Below are 16,853 nucleotides of genomic sequence, written 5' to 3'. Positions count from 1 at the left end.
TAATCTCAAGAAGAGGTCAATTTTCTAGTTTGTCTCTATAACTCAGTCTTGGCCTTTCCATGTGAACATAAGGCATGCTTACATTGTGAGGGATCAGGGACGGATCCAGAACCAAGCCAATGGGGGGCCAAAATACAAAACTACACTATAGTGGGGGCCAAAATTAATTTCAACATTTTTAACTCAAAAAATTAAAGTAATTTTAGCAAAATTTCCATACAGTGGGGTGCTTGCCCCCCTTTAGATCCGTCTCTATAAAAGTTTGATTTTTTGCTATAACAACATTTTGTTATAAGAAGAGAGATAAATACGTAAATAAGGTGAAATTACCTGACATACTATACTTATTTTACTCATTTGTCTATCTCTTTTCTTACAACATGCATGGCATTGCTGTAGTAAAATTTCAGATCCCTACACCCTACTTTGTAACTATTTGGATTTTGGAGAGATCAAAATCAACATATTTGGAGACAAAACGTTCACGTAGAGGTGTCCTGAATATGCCTGTATTTTCCAATCTCAATGATTCTCAAAAAGAGTTTGAGTTAACCACTGGTGAATATTAAAAAAGAGTTAGTCAATGAGTCATGAAGATATGCCTTGTACTTGTAAGATCATATTCCCCTTTCTTCTGATTTATCTCAGCTAGATATTAAGACTCATGCATTATACAAATTTAAAGTGTGGACTATTCACACTTTGTAGGTAATATATGAGTTGCTATAAACTGTATGGCTCATGAATTTTTGGATGTAGATGTTAGATTATAAAATGCTATGTATATGTGTGTTTGCGTGTTACACCGTAGAGAAAATCTAGTTCTTAGAACACACGAGTAGACAAACACGACAAACACGGAGACTTTGTTGAAAGAAATTATATTTTTTTGTTTTTCAAGATTTTGGGAAATTATAAAGGTCCTCAAAATTATAAGCTTTTCAATTTCATCCCCTAGTTATTTATCTCAAATATATGATGGAATAGTTATAGTACTTAGTAGCTAAAAAATAATATAAATATATACATAATTGATAAAAATACATGCATATGTACGGGTTTGACATGTAATTGCTAGGGATTATTATTTTATACATTAAAATAGACATCATGAATAAGGACTACATTGAATGAATAAAATATTAGGAGGTGGAATCGAGAAAATTATTAGGTATTGATAAAAATAATTCCGAAGACGACAGGGCCACGTTTGTCAACGACTTCTTTCGATAACACATAGTGTCGTCGTCGTTCTCACTAACATCTCTATCGTATAAGAGCCTTCACCTCAAGAAAGCTATATGCTCTTTGTCTTCTGAGCCTCGAACAGATCAATAACTCTTCACTCTCATTGCTCAAATCGAACAACACACACGTCCACTACCCCAAATCCAAAATTCCCGTACTTTATTTTTCTTTCTTTCTTTCTTCTTCTTCTTTCCTTGGTTCAATCCTTTTACAGCATGGGATTCTGAGGGATTCTCGAACCCTTGGCTTTGGTTGGTCGTGGCTGCTATGTTTTCTTGTAATTTTCCTGGGACTTTTCGTCCTTAATGGTGGAAAACGTCGTGATTTCTTGCTTTGTTGGTGACATGCACCATGCGAGTACGTGAGTAAGGAGGTGTTTTGCGCGTTTGTTATGTGTTTGTCGTTTTTAGAGACGGCGATGGAGGACCAGAGAAAGAAGAACGTGACAAAGACAGAGGAGCGAACCTCGAAGGTCAGGAGGGCGAATATCGTTCCATGCTTGACGTGTCCTTTGTGTAATAAATTCTTCAGAGACGCCACCACTATATCAGAATGCTTGCACACCTGTAAGTTCCTTTCTCTCTTCTCTCTCTCTCTCTCTCTCTCTCTACCTCTCTGTTTCTCATGTTCTGTTTCAGCCATACATTCTGATATTTCTGTCAATATATGAGTTCTACCTTGTGAATCTTTCCTTATTCTTGATTTTTGTATTTCACTTGTGACGCTTGGAACATGAGAAGTTTAACTTTCCAAACACTGAAAAGCCTATTTATAGAATATTTAGATATTGATTTCAAAGTGCACGGGAAAGTAAAATGCAATCCACTCGTATTGATTCTTGAGGTTCTTATTTTTGGCCTGATGTTCTAAGTTTCAGTCTGTTTCTTCTGATATCTTGGTGGATTTCATTGAACTCTTTCTGGCATTAAGCATTGTGTGCCAAGTAATTTGTCTAAAATTAACCGTAATTTTTTGTTATTTATGGATGATATGGTAAACTTAAAGTAGCATTACCCTTCCATGCATGATATGTCTTTACGTCAGTCTCTCACACTTCAGTATTGCCAATTTGCCAAAGATTAAAGTACTTTCATGTTTAATAGAATTGCCGATTTTTGCCTATGGACTGCTTCCATGCAGCATATTCTCAGGGATGTTCTGTGTATGTATGTATCAATTTGTTCGTGAATTTCAGTGTAGCTTGTTCATGACTGTCTTCTTGCAATTATGATTTAGTATGTACAGGAGTCATAGTCTTCAGGAAAGGCATAATTGATTAGCCTCTGGGAATCTAACTTTTGGGAATCCCTTTATTTTTTTGCTCACTTTTTATCGCTGCTTCTGTTGTTACTGCTTATGATTTCACTTCTTGCATTTCATGAGCATATTTTTATTGCATGGTATTGGTAGAAACTTTATCTTGACCTCGTTCCTCTTTCCTTCCTCAGTAATGTTAAATGAATGAACGTGTGATAAATACATTGCTTCATTAGAAGTTAGAATATTACTTTGAAGCTTTCTAAATTTCAAATTCAATTGCAGTTTGCAAGGAATGCATATGGAAGAAGTTCAGAGATGAGCGTCAGACGCATTGTCCAGTATGCGATAAAGACCTGGGTTGTTATCCGCTGGACAGACTAAGGCATTCACCAATACATAACTCTTCCTTTGTTAAATGAATGCAGCTTAGTCTATTAATCTCTCTACTGTAGCAGTTGCTCTTGGATCAATGTGTGGATATTGCAGCTCTAAGAGAATTTACTATTTTAGCTTACTTACAAGTTAATGGCCGATGAATATGTTGTTACAATTATTTGACTTCCGATGTATTACTATGTAGTGATATGGTCAATTAATGTTCATATGCAAATGAACTGCTTAAACTTGAATTGGGCTGATTTAGAATTCTAGAATTTGTGGAACCTAAAATGTATGCCTCACCCTCCCTCAACCAACCCTTTTCTTAGTTTTGATCAAGTATTATTTTGGTTGAGCTTCTAGTGAAGTAAACTAGGATAGAAGCTCAGGTTTACAGAACTGAATTGATCATTATGCTGATTGAGATCAAATTTTCTCTGCAAAATAAATAATAAAGGGTGAAACTGTTAATTTTGTAAGTTCACGTGCCTATCTTTTACTAAAGTTTGAAGTTTAGTCATCCTACCTATTATTTTTCCTTTGGAATTTCTCTCTTCCCGTAATTTTACTTGCATTTTGCTCATTTCTTCATCCTTTTGCTAATTTACAGGGCAGACCACACTCTTCAAGACTTAAGGGATAAAATTTTCCCTCATGAGGAAAAAGGTGTGAGGGAGAAAATTTTCCCTCGTGAGGGAAAAAGTGCCAAGGCACCTGAAAGTGTGCCTTTGCCTTCCTTTCTATTGCCATCCAATTCCAAGAAAAAGGAGAGGTCTGTCTCTTCATTAGGTTCCAGTTCAACTCAGCTATCAAGCCATTCTTGTCTAGTTGAAAGAAGGGCAAAAACCGCTGCGAAAAAATTTTTGGCTGAACAAGAATCTGCTCTCAATGCCTTTGAGTTAGAGAAAAAATCAGCTGGTAAGAAACAAGGAAGACTCAATGAGGTAGAAATTTTGGAAGGCTCTCCCAAAAATTTATCAAGAGCAAAGTCTTCAGCAAGGAAAAAACCCATTTCAAGAGAATACATTCCCTCTACTAGTCAACCTCAGCCACAGCAAGTCGCAGAAGATAGCAAGACAGACCAGCAGCACTGTCAGCTTGAAAGTGAAAATGTGACGAGTGAAATTGAGGTAAAGAAAAAGCTCTCCTTCTTCTCTCTAATTTTTCCGGGTCTGTTTGCATTCCATGGTACGCCAACTTTGCCATATTTTATTGAAAATCTGATGGGAAACACTTATAGATAGTCCCTCTCTTTATTAGATATTTTCAAATCTTTGCTTTGATACATGACTGGTTTCCTGTCCAATTATGTATTAGAATCCCAAGGCTTCCTTAGATTTGAACCAGCAAGAAGTGCCCAATGAAACTTCTGAGAAAAATGCTGCGTCATGGAAAGGAAAAGATCTTTTGTGGGAGCCCTTACACTTCCTGATGGAAGCTGCACAAAAGGCAAAGTCTATGGGGGCCAACAATGTGCAAGAAAATGCTACTATTGCAGTGCCTGTTGAATCTTGCAACAATGACTCCAATCCTACCAAAATTATGGCAGCTAGTGATCAAAATGAGGCAACTCCAGTTCAATCAGATCCCATCAAAACTAAGGGATTGAGGATCAAACAACAAAGAAGAGTCAAATTTTCTCAGGACTTAAATTTTCCTGCAGAACCTGTACCTGCTGTTTCAAGCAACCCAGTACCTGCTGTTTCAAGAAGCCCTGTACCTGCTGTTTCAAGCAGCCCAGTACCTGCTGTTTCAAGCAGCCAAAGCAACGAAAGAATCACTCCGATATGGTTTTCTTTAGTTGCTTCTGAAGAGAAGTGAGATTCCATTTCATGGAGCTTCTATTATTTATATCTTGAATTATTTTAGCCTTCAAGTGTTGAGTATCTGAGACATTAATTACTGGTTCCAGGGATGTACGTGCAAGATTGCCACAGATGCCTTCTTGCTACCTGAGGGTTAAGTGAGTATTATTGTCCCTCTTATCATTGCCTTCCAAGTATCTAAACTAAATTTCATGACATATTTCTTTATCTTCTTGGTTCTTCTTTGGTAAAGAGCAAAACTTGTATATCTAATTTATATACCCCAAATCATGCCATTTGTCTATCTTGTAATGTGCAAAAGAAAAGTTGGTGACTGTCAGCACTCAAAAGACCCTTTGCAATTGTCTGATTTTCTTTATTGTCTGTTTAGGCTACATTTATTGTTAATTCTTGTATTGTTCATAATTCTTTAATTTTTGTGAAAAACATTCTGATCTTATTTCTCTAGATAATCACTGCATTTAAAGCGTACTGCTTCAGAAAATCTGGTTTAAAACCTCAGTAATATTTGGAGCTCATATTTGACCAGTGGCTTGGTAATCCATAATTCACAGTCATTGGTCTGAAAATTGAACTCATCATAAGCATGTGTGTGAGAATTCTTGTGTTCTATTTAGTGCAAAATTCTATATGCTGTACAGAACTGAATGCCCAGAGCAGCACGTGTGTGTGTGTTTGTGCGAGTCACAATGTTGTCTGATTAATCTCGAAATTTGTATAGGGATGTCAATTTACCTGTATCATTCATCAAGAAGTATATAATGAAGAAGCTTGATCTTGCAAGCGAAGCTGAGGTGAGTCCATTTTGAGTGATTACCAATTCTGATGTCTCTAATCTCTATAAAAACATATGAACCAGTAACCTCATTTATCAGAATCTGATTGATCCCACTGAATATAACTGGTACAGGTGGAAATCTCATTAAAAGGGAAGCCATTGTCATCTTCTCTGCAACTGAAGCAAGTAGCAGAGATGTGGCTAGAGACAGTTCCAAAGTCTGAGACGATTCATTCGTTTGTTGGGGACTCAGCAAGAGAGTTTGTGATGGTTCTTTCCTATGGTCGAAAGATTTAGGTCCCTCTCATAGTAGTAATATTTCTGAAGAAGATTGATAATTATGGTGTTTCAATTCAGTGGCATACTTGTGCATGATTGAGGATGCTTTGTGGGGTGTCCTGTGTTCAAGATTGTTGTTATATTTGTGGCTGGAAGAGAGGGGGGCTGAAGCGCTTTATTTAGTCCCTAAAGATAATTTAATTCATTTCCATAGAAAATTTTTAGCTTCCAATTTCACAGGATTGTAAACTATCTCTCCTCCCTTGGTTTCATTGCAATCAAATATCAATATATAATATAAAATTTATTGGACTTCGTATGTAGAATCCATAAACAATATAGTTTACCTTAGACTTTATGTAAAATATGCAGTCTTGTAATTTTCTAGTTATAGATGCTATTGATGATTTTGATGAAATTTTTTTTCTCATACCTATTGTGGCTTTTTAATACAAGGTAATAAAAAAAAAAATCTGTACAAGAGGGTGACAATCAAGTCATGTTAGAGTATAGAAAGTTTTGCACCTTGTGAATGAAATATAGAAAATTTTAAATCTAACTAAATTATCATTAGAAGCTTAGTGCTCTAGTCAATCAAAAATGATCATTCAATTTCTCATAATGAATTTTTTTATTTTCTTGATATTTTCAACGATGGAATAATTTTCCGATAACTCATGTCTAATAAGCATAGAAACTTCTTATACCTACAGATATAGTTTAACAAATAGTAAACCATTTCCTCTTTCTCTGTCTCTCTCTCTCTCTCACTGCGGCATACATATTTAACTGTAAGTAGATTTAAATTTTATGGTCTCTTGAAATAATTATTTTTAGTCAATGGATTTGATGGGACATTCAAATGATATCGTGAGGCTAAAGTAAAGGAGGGAGCATGACATATTAGTCAAGTGACACAATCTTCTTTTTCTAAGCAATCTAATGGTCAAAAATAAATATTTCAAAGGAATCTGAGTTTCGCTCATAGATGCTGCTTAATTAGCAAATATATGATTTGCTCATGTGAATTGTGCTCAAAGAAGCATCAATATCAATGTCACAATATGAATGTATATGCAGCTCTATTCTGGATTGAATTGCATGAATGAATGCGCTATTGTATTTGGACCTTCGAATTGATTTATTAATAATAATACATTAATTTTAAAGTTCAAATATCAAGAGATGAAGATTAGCTTCTTATTGCTATAAAAAAAAAGATATGATAAATATGCATTTTTACTTTTTGAAATATTTTTTAAAAAGTATCAAGTGTCCTAAAGTATTTGTTGGAGTATTTTTACTCTTAAAACAATTAAATTAAAAATCCTCTAATCTGTTATTAAATTCTAAAAAACGTCTGTTAAAAACAACTAACTTGGACTCAAATACTTTCTAACAAACGTTTTTAGGGATTTAATGGTAAGGGTAGAGAGTATTTCAATTTAATTAATCTAGCAGTAAAAATATTTTAACAAATATTTTAAAATATTAGATGTTTTTTAAAAAATATTTTAGGAATAAAAATATACTTTTAGTCAAAAAGATATTAGCCACCGAATCACTAAACAAGACACTAATTGAAGTGTCTATTGGAAAGTCTAAAACCTGAACCCAAAAAAAAAATTCTCTCTTGCTTGTTCAATATGGGGGCATTTGTACGCCAAGACTTTGTGCTGTGGTGGAAGTAGGCCCCACTTAGCTGAAAATATAGTTCGGATATTTATGACGCTCTATTCAAATGGCACTGTAGCCAAGATCCTCTTTGTTCTGTATGTGGTAAGGTCCCTGAAACACTTGAACCCCTTTTTTTTTTATTGTGATTGGGTCAAGCTTGTGTGGTTTGGATGCCTACTTGGGTTCAATATTGATTCTTTACCTGTTCATAATATTAAAGAATGGTTTTTTAATCTGTTATGCGGGAATTCTCTGTTTGATACTTATGAAAAGGCCTATATAGTCTGGCTCTGTTGGGTTGTTTGAAAATTTAGATGCAAGATGGTTTTTGATGGCAATCCATTAGATCCAAGGCGAGTTATTATGACCTCAAATGCCGAGTTACAAAATTTCTGAACTGCTAAAGTACTCTTACCACTCAGTTTTGCTTCTAGTGTAGGTATTGAGACTGATGATTCCCATTGGGTTAAACCCCCTTTTGAAAATGTGAAAATTAATTTTGATGGGGCTTATCAATATTCAGATGGCAGTGCAGCAATTGGTGTGGTGGTACGTCATACTGGTGGATCTATGTTAGTTGGATGGACTGAAACGGTGGTGGCAGACTCGAGTTTTTTATCTGAACTATATGCTACACAAAGGGCATTAAAAATTTAATTTCCTGCTTTTTGTTATTTCTTTGCCTTCCGTTCTTTGTGTTTTGCGAAAAATGCAGTGTTTGGACCCTTCTGTTTTCTTTTTCTCTTTTCGAATGAATGAATCTCTTCAAGCTAAAAAAAAAAAAAAAAAGAATTCATGAAAATATAATTGCGGGCCTCTACATTTTTAATTCGCGTATTGTGATATTAATTTTTATTTTTTTTTTCGATTGCTCTTATTCCATTAAATTTTATCTGTCTATAATAGTAGTAACTATATTTTTAAACATGATGATAAGGATTTAACATTAGATAATGTATACATGAACTCAATTACTTTTTATGTTAACTCGTTAAAATTATGATAAGTTATATAAAAAATAAAAAAACAAAATGTTAAATCAAAATTCATAAATAGGGGAGGGATGGAGTTTCAAAAAGAAGAAAACACAATTGTTAGGACATAAAAGCAAAAAAAAAAAATTACTAATTATTTTGTTCATATAATATTCAACTCATTATAATTTTATCAACTCAATAATAAAATTAAAAAAATTTTGCATGCGATAATAAATTTAGTTTTATTAATGATAACAAGAATTGACATTATAAAATAAGATTTAAGAAACTAGGGGCAATATAAAAAATATAGGATTAATACTAAAAACATGTTAAAAGTATATAGATCAATGAATATATTTAAAATTAAATAAGAAAAACGTTGGTGTGATTGACAAGGTACACAGGAGTTTGAAGTTGGAAGATTGACGGTAATTAGAAAGCATGAACAGGGCCGTGAAACTCGCAAGGTTCAATCTTGTTGCGGATACAAATAAATAAATGATAGGATTTCTTTTTTTTTTTTTTTGGGATAAAAAGGCAAGCTGCGAAGCTTGAAAAGACAGAGAGGCAATATATATTGGAAAAGATCGAGAAACGAGGAAGGGGTTTGGATGAGATAGGAGATGAGGTCACTTTTTGAACCTTCCTCGTTCTTCCAAGCTCAGCACCACACCAGTCATCATCCCACTTATATTTTATTATCTAATTGTCATCCATCGTGGGGTTTAATGTCAATTTTTTTTAGTTGGTAAATTTTTATTATAAAAAACATATAATTTCTTAACAAAAAAAATCTAACTACTTAAATATAACATTTTGAGTTTGAAATACTGTTAAAGTATAATATTTCATGGTTAAAGTTATACCAATTAAGCTCGGAAAATCTGGATATCAAATAATAATATATAAAAAAATCCAATCTCAATAAGTTTTATAAACCTTCAAATATGTAAAAATATTTAAATTTTAGAATAATTTTAAGAACATTCAAATTCATGTCCATGATTGAAATTAGTTTTCTCTCCTTCATCATTTTTTTTTTTAGACTTCCGGTGGAAGTTAGGTTGTGCGTGGTGAATATTTTGTCAGGTTGGGTAGTTGAATGTAATTTCCCCTACTTCATTGGATTTTCGATTTTGCTGACTCTAGTCAGAGCCTGCATAGGCTCGTCCCGTTCAAAGGCAGAATCAAACATCAAACAGAGTAGCATGAGAAAGCGTCCAGGTTCATCCTCCCGAAGCCAATCGCTTTCAAGTCCACTCCTATAAAACCCAACACATCTACGCAAACCAAACCCGAATTCGATTCTGCACCACTTTCCTCTTTCACTAAACCCATTCTTCTCTTCACATTGATTTTCTTTCTCTGAATCCAGTTCCTTCCATGGCTACTACACTTTCTTCCAAAGCTACCTTTCCGTCTCATTCTCTCTCCGACAACTTCCTTACCCATTTCGCTCCCTCCGTCAGGCTCTCTCTTGCCTCGAAGCAAAAACCCTACCCGAGACTCAGAGTCTCCAACGCGTTGATCGAACCCGATGGTGGGAAGCTGGTGAATCTCGTTGTTGAGGAATCTCAGAGGAACGGCAAGAGAAGGGAGGCGTTGGCTTTGCCCAGGATCCAGCTTTCCAACATTGATGTCGAATGGGTTCACGTGCTCAGCGAAGGGTGGGCTAGCCCGCTGCGTGGGTTCATGAGAGAGACGGAGTTCCTCCAGACGCTTCATTTCAACTCGCTTCGACTCCATGACGGATTGATTGTCAACATGTCGGTGCCAATCGTGCTTGCCATTGATGATGAGCAGAAGCATTTGATCGGCGAGTCCAGAAATGTTGCTCTCTTTGATTCTCAGGGCAATCCGGTCGCCATTTTGAAAGAGTATGACTCTACATCTCCTCTCTTCACACCCCCACCTACTGGAAAAAAAACTACCGCAAATTAAAATGAGGCGACATTACTTTTTGACGTATATTGAATGAATTGCTCGCCCCTGTAATGTCATAGGTATTTCATTTGATTTCTCTCGTTTCATTTTCATAAATGCATAGATGCTGTCAAAGCTATGAAATTCACTTCTTGTTTTTTTTTTTTTTTAACCACTGAAGTTATGGAATTAACTGACTTACTGTTGAGCATCTGTACCATAGTAAAATTCTCTAAGTTGTGAAATTACTTTTACAAAGATTTGAAGGTGAATGTGTAATTGATTATGCACTTTAACTCTTACATGCTTATAGACCACTGTGGTGTTCGACAGGCAGTGCAATTTTGCAATTTATTATATATAATTGTCCAAGTGATATATTTTGTTTCAATTTGGGGTTGCATTGACTTTAGTTCTTTGGTTTGCATCGTGGATTTTATATGTTCAGCTTGCCTATAGTGCCCGGAAATTTCCCATGTTTAGTGTGTTTGTGGTGTAGAATGGTCAAGCTTTTTTTAGTTGATTGTTGCACAGAATTAGGTTTGTCGTTCAAGACTCATTTTGACACACAGCGATCCATCTTTGGTCTTTATGTGTGTAAAATAATTAATCTTATCTTCATATGTTTGAGAGTATTTTGTCTAAATATACGTTAGTCATCTGTCAAAGTTTCAACATGATTTCTGCAGTGAGATATTGCCATTCTTTTCTCAATTGTTCAATTGCAATTTTTCCCTTATGGGTAATGAATTGTTCTTTTGGTTATTTTAGTGTTGAGATTTATAAGCACCCCAAGGAAGAAAGGGTAGCTCGTACTTGGGGAACAACTGCCCCTGGCCTCCCTTATGTTGAAGAAACTATAACTCGTGCTGGCAATTGGCTGATAGGGGGTGACCTAGAGGTTATAGAAGCAATCAAGTACCATGATGGCCTTGATCGTTTTCGGCTTTCTCCTGCAGAACTCCGTGAGGAGTTCACAAGGCGCAATGCAGATGCTGTGTTTGCTTTCCAGCTCCGAAATCCTGTTCATAATGGTCATGCTTTGCTGATGACTGATACTCGTAAACGACTTCTTGAGATGGGCTATAAGAATCCCATCCTCTTGCTCCACCCACTGGGAGGCTTTACTAAAGCCGATGATGTCCCACTCGAATGGCGTATGAGACAGCATGAGAAGGTATGTGTAATATCAAGCGTCGATGTAGTTTCGTGAGAGCAATGCTGCTTTTCTTTTCTTTTCTTTTTTTTTTCATTTTCTGAAAAAGAATAATAATAGAATATTGTGCTCACGTTCTACCTTCTTGCATGGCGTACTGGGATCTTCTTAGTTAGCTAAGGAAAGTAGCATACTTACTAAAAATCAGAATACTCCCCAAAGGCATGAAATTGTATTTCCTTGTAAAATGAAAATCTTATGTATGGATTTTTCATTAGGTGCTTGAGGATGGTGTTCTTGACCCAGAGACGACAGTTGTATCAATTTTCCCTTCTCCCATGCACTATGCTGGACCAACTGAGGTACAGTGGCATGCAAAGGCTAGGATAAATGCAGGGGCAAACTTCTACATTGTTGGTCGGGACCCTGCAGGTATGGGCCACCCAATTGAGAAAAGAGATCTATATGATGCTGACCATGGGAAGAAGGTGTTGAGCATGGCACCTGGACTCGAGCGTCTGAACATCCTTCCTTTTAGGGTACTTGAATGCTCTTCGTCTTCTTCCCAAGAAGATAAGCTTTAATGAAGCTATTATTTGACATCCCTGGTGATAATATCTGTCTGTTTGCAGGTTGCTGCATATGACAAGACTCAGGGCAAAATGGCTTTCTTTGACCCTTCTAGGCCTCAAGATTTCCTCTTTATATCAGGGACCAAGGTACGTGTGACAGTATCATGCTCTTTGGCTCACTGTTTGTAGGATTCCGATCCTTTTAAAGTTTTCATAAAGAAAAATGATACAACTGATTTGCGATTCTTATCATAGAAAATAAGTAGGATTCACTCATAAGGTATTGGACTGTTGCGTTGTTTTCTTTCCAAAACTTACACCTCCAGTTTTTCAGATACTTCAGAGAATCCCTATCCATGTTCGTAGTAGGAACTTTAACTGGGTCAAATTTAGGGAAAACAGCTCCATTCCCTTGGCCAAAAGGATGATGTACATGTGAAGATGTTACAATTCTGTTTGTTTAACAATGTCTGGCATCTTAACTATGTTGATTTTCCAGATGAGAACGCTGGCGAGGAATAAGGAAAGTCCTCCTGATGGATTCATGTGCCCCGGTGGCTGGAAGGTGCTGGTTGAGTACTATGATAGTTTGGTTCCCTCAAGTCTAGGCAGAACACCGGAGGCAGTACCAGTTTAGTTAAATTAAGTTCATTAATTATTATTATTTTTATTCTGGTCGGGAAAACATGTATGTGTTCTCCTAAAGAAATCCACCTCTGCAATTATTCTGTCATAAATTCCTTGCAAAAGAAGGATGAAGAATCTGGGGGAGGAACTGACTCAGGTGTAAAATTAGCCTCCACTTGTATGTAGGATTTGTGTGGCATTATTGCCTCTTCCACGTGTACACTGATTGAGCAGTTTTGATCGCAAGCCTGTTCATTGTCGCGTTGTGGCACTCCCATTGTTGATTTCTGAGGGGAGAGAATTTCTCCTTGTAATGTTTGATGTTCTTTTCTCCGGAAAATAAGTGATTTTGAATATTTTAGAACTATAGTTATATATACAAACCTATTGTGTACTTGCGATTCATGATTGTATTGTAGCTTTATGCGAAAATCAATAAATTCCTTATCACACGTTTGTGAACACCTCAGCATGAGTGAATGAATATGTCTTAAGAGCAATATTTGTGGCTTCCTCTGAACATTGTATCTCTGAATTTGATCTGTTAAGGTTAGGGATCCTCCGGACTCTTAAAGCAATAATAGTAATATCAGCCCCCTAAGCTGTTTCATGCAAGCGATGTAAGATAAACACAGATAACCTAAAATATCTTGAAAAAGAAATTCCTTGTTCAAGCGGAGGATAATTATAAGCGTCTGGACCAAATTGAAAGCATGAAAACGCTGGTTTGTAGAAATGTGTGTGGTGCCCAATGAATTTGCCATTCCTTACAATCATCAACGAGTTCAACAGAGACACAAACCTAAACATGGAGGAATATATGGGATTGGCCTGATACCAGAAAAGATGACACCTTTTATGTGGTTGGCAGCTCATTCCTTGACTAATGAAGGAAATTGTTGGTTTTCCAAGGACTTGATTTCTTTCTACTTCATTTTTCTTTCAATGGGCTCCCACAGTAAATATAAACCATTCGGATTAAATTTTAATAATACATATTAATATGTACCTTTTAAAACTATCAAATCTATATTATTGAATCCAATTTAATGGTTCAGACTTGCAGTACTCCCTCCACTACAATGGAGGATGGCTTCAAATCTGAACTTTTGAAAGAGATTTTTTTTTTTTTTTGGTGAAATAAAATTAGGTGAGTTGGATTAGGGGCTGGCCAGGGCTAAGATTATGGATCAAATTCTTACCTACAAAGCAACCTCAGCTTGCATCTACATTGTTTGAGTGACCAATCTTTTTAGGATAACATTGCATATACGAATAAAATATGTTCCTTAGAAATAGGTGAGATATGATTTAATGTTTTTTTCTAAATGCTGTATTCATGAATGATGTTTTTAATAAAAATTAAGATTAGATCATAACAAGAATTAGGTTAAACATAAAAGACTAGTCTCTTATAAACCAAAATTCATTAGAGATGTATTTATATTTTAATGCATTAAAATACAAAAATTTAGAATCTATATATATTTTTAAAATAAAAAAATGAATATAATCCCTAACTTATTAAGGTTAGAGAGTATATAAGGGCAAAATACACTTAAGCCTGCAGAAATAAGAGATCAAAGTCATATGTGAATATGGGCCAAAAAGGCATAAATTCAATAACTCTAAAGTTTAAATACCAATATATGCATGTGCTTGTATGTATTTAATTATTGATTCGAGAACTTGGCTCATAAGAAATTTATTTATTTTTTATATAATTATTTTTATATTGGGAAAATAACAAATATGTTCTGTACAAGGACTTATTTATACATAAGTCCCATAAAATTTAAAAGCTATAACCAAAGTCCCATGGGACTTGGTTATAATTTATAGTTGTGGTGTAAAGATAATATTGCCCTTATTAATTTGACTTTCATTTACAGCTACAACTCATAATTTACAAGTAAAATTTTATAATTTACAAATCACATTTATTGTCTAATATCTCATATAATATGGAGTCTCTATGAAGTTAATTGTGTCTACTTAAGGTTAACTGGTCTAATTGAAATGTAAAATTCATAATTCACCATGAAATTATAGGAGGAAACATAATTAATTTTATAAAGACTCTATATTATATCAAGTGTTAAATAAAAAATTTGACTTGTAAATTATGAAGAAGTTTTACTTCTTCAATTCACAAGTAAAACTAATAAATTCTAGGGCTAATGAATTCTTATAACATGTCATTAAGTTTTATAAGAACTAGTATAGTACCCGTGCAATGCACGGTGCATTTTTGTAACTTAAAATAATTTTATTTTAGAATGTTAATCAATACAAATGAAAAAAATTACATAAAATAAATTACAATATTAACTAATAAGATGAGTGTAGAATTATAAAAATAAAAATTAAAGAATTTATCATGAATCCTTAAATGTCCAAAACCATGGTAGCCTCTCTCTTCATACCTTTCACTTATTTTCTTCGACTCATCTATCAATCTTCTTTCCTTTGTTTGTGTTTCACTTTAGTAGGAAAGCTACCATAGTTGATCAAGTCTAACATCTCACAGTTGTTGAAGTATCTTCTTTATAAACCACAATATACTTTATTATTTTTATTGTGCTGATATTGTGATTTTATAATTTTTCTTTATCATTTGTAGGTTTATCCAATAATTAGATAGTTTGTAATGTTTTTCTCACATATAATCCATGAAAAATTAAGATTATAAGGTTAATATAAAAATTGCATGGTTCATCTTTTCTATTAAATCATGTGAGGGTAGAAAATTTTTTGAAGCACTATAATTTTTATAATTTATAAATATCAACAAATAAACATTAATATATATTGAAAATTTAATTTTCAATGCAAGCATCAATTTTTTCAAATCTTGTAACTAAGATATTACAATATAAAATATCATCAAAATTAAAAACAAAATTTGAGTGTTAAGTCATTATCTTCAAATGCAAATTATATATAATTTTAAAATTTAAAATTTGATTAATTCATTTGACATTTATAATTCAAATAAAAATTAAAATCAAACATAGATCATTAAAATATTATTTGAAATTAAGAAATTTGGATCACTATGAGTAAATTATTATGAGTATGCTTTTCAAAAAAAGATTTATAAAGAGATGCCCAAGAGTCAAGATATATGAAGAGTGAAAGAAAATTACTTTGCATAATGTGAAGAACTATGTCAATATATATCTTTCTCTTTATTTAATTTTAATATACCTGTAGAGTTGTAAAAAAATAATAATAACAAATCATCATACAATTTAAAATAAATATTCCAAAAACTAAAAATTAAATTCTATGAAATTATAACTTTACGAAAATAGAGCACAATACATTTTTAGTTCTATTGCTTATGAAAAACAGATGTAGAATAATGGAGGAAAATTCAGTAAAAAAAATACAAAATGCACACTTATGTGCAATTACCTAGTATCTACCATGAATATAAGATATATCAAAAATTGAATGTTCTTTTGATATCTATAAGCACATAATAACCTCATCACAACATTAATTAGGAAATGAAAATCATCATAAAAATGACACAAGGGGTGAGAGGGCTAGGGGTGTTCATGGGACGGGACACCCTCGTCCCGTGTCCGGTCCTAAAAAGAGATCGGGACTGAATTTTAATCACGTGTCCATTCCGTCCCGTTAAGAGTCGGGACGGGATCGAGATAAGATCAGGACATCCCGCCGTCCGATAAAATGAAATAATATCAAAAAAAGATATGGATAATGACGTTCATTAACATTTTAAATTATATAATTTATTAAGTTTAAAATCAAAATAACACAAGCACATAAATAACAATAATTTAAAATCAATTATTGAATCCTATTAATCACAACTACATATTATAATAACAATACAAGTGACCTTTATGCTATAAGATTAGCAACAACGGGCAAGTCAAACATAACATCAAATCATTGTTCTTCTACTTTATTAGTGAAGATGTATAAGCTAATTATTCTTCTAAAAATAAGCAAAAAAAATGTTATAAATAAAATTTATTAAATAGATAGATATAAGAATAAATTATATTATATAATTAATATATTATAAAAAAATATCGTCATGTTTACTCCATGCCATTAAAATTATCAATATAAAAAAACTTTAGTTTAAATATGAATTGCAAGTATTAAAAT

General features: G+C 33.8%; 2 protein-coding genes across 2 annotated transcripts; both read left to right on the top strand.

The window, feature by feature from the left end:
• Positions 1 to 1,574: 1,574 nt before the first annotated feature.
• Positions 1,575 to 6,016, top strand: LOC129307808 (E3 ubiquitin protein ligase DRIP2-like). The gene is made up of 7 exons (XM_054948716.1): positions 1,575 to 1,814; positions 2,791 to 2,890; positions 3,497 to 4,016; positions 4,204 to 4,703; positions 4,799 to 4,849; positions 5,434 to 5,506; positions 5,623 to 6,016. Exons 1-7 carry the CDS (start codon positions 1,640 to 1,642, stop codon positions 5,785 to 5,787), a joined length of 1,584 nt encoding a protein of 527 aa, XP_054804691.1. The 5' UTR covers positions 1,575 to 1,639; the 3' UTR covers positions 5,788 to 6,016.
• A 3,686-nt stretch (positions 6,017 to 9,702) lies between these two features.
• LOC129310104 (ATP sulfurylase 1, chloroplastic-like) lies at positions 9,703 to 13,168 on the top strand. Its single transcript, XM_054951957.1, has 5 exons — positions 9,703 to 10,303; positions 11,121 to 11,526; positions 11,784 to 12,044; positions 12,138 to 12,224; positions 12,577 to 13,168. The coding sequence occupies exons 1-5, from the start codon at positions 9,810 to 9,812 to the stop codon at positions 12,712 to 12,714; spliced, it is 1,386 nt and encodes a 461-aa protein (XP_054807932.1). The 5' UTR covers positions 9,703 to 9,809; the 3' UTR covers positions 12,715 to 13,168.
• The last annotated feature ends 3,685 nt before the right edge of the window (positions 13,169 to 16,853 follow it).

Source organism: Prosopis cineraria, unplaced genomic scaffold (assembly GCF_029017545.1).
Source record: "Prosopis cineraria cultivar Desert tree isolate PC_DT_omini unplaced genomic scaffold, ASM2901754v1 PC4, whole genome shotgun sequence".
Taxonomy (NCBI): Eukaryota; Viridiplantae; Streptophyta; class Magnoliopsida; order Fabales; family Fabaceae; genus Prosopis; species Prosopis cineraria.
The sequence above is the reverse complement of the archived record's forward strand: the minus strand, read 5'-3'. Positions and strand labels throughout refer to the sequence as shown.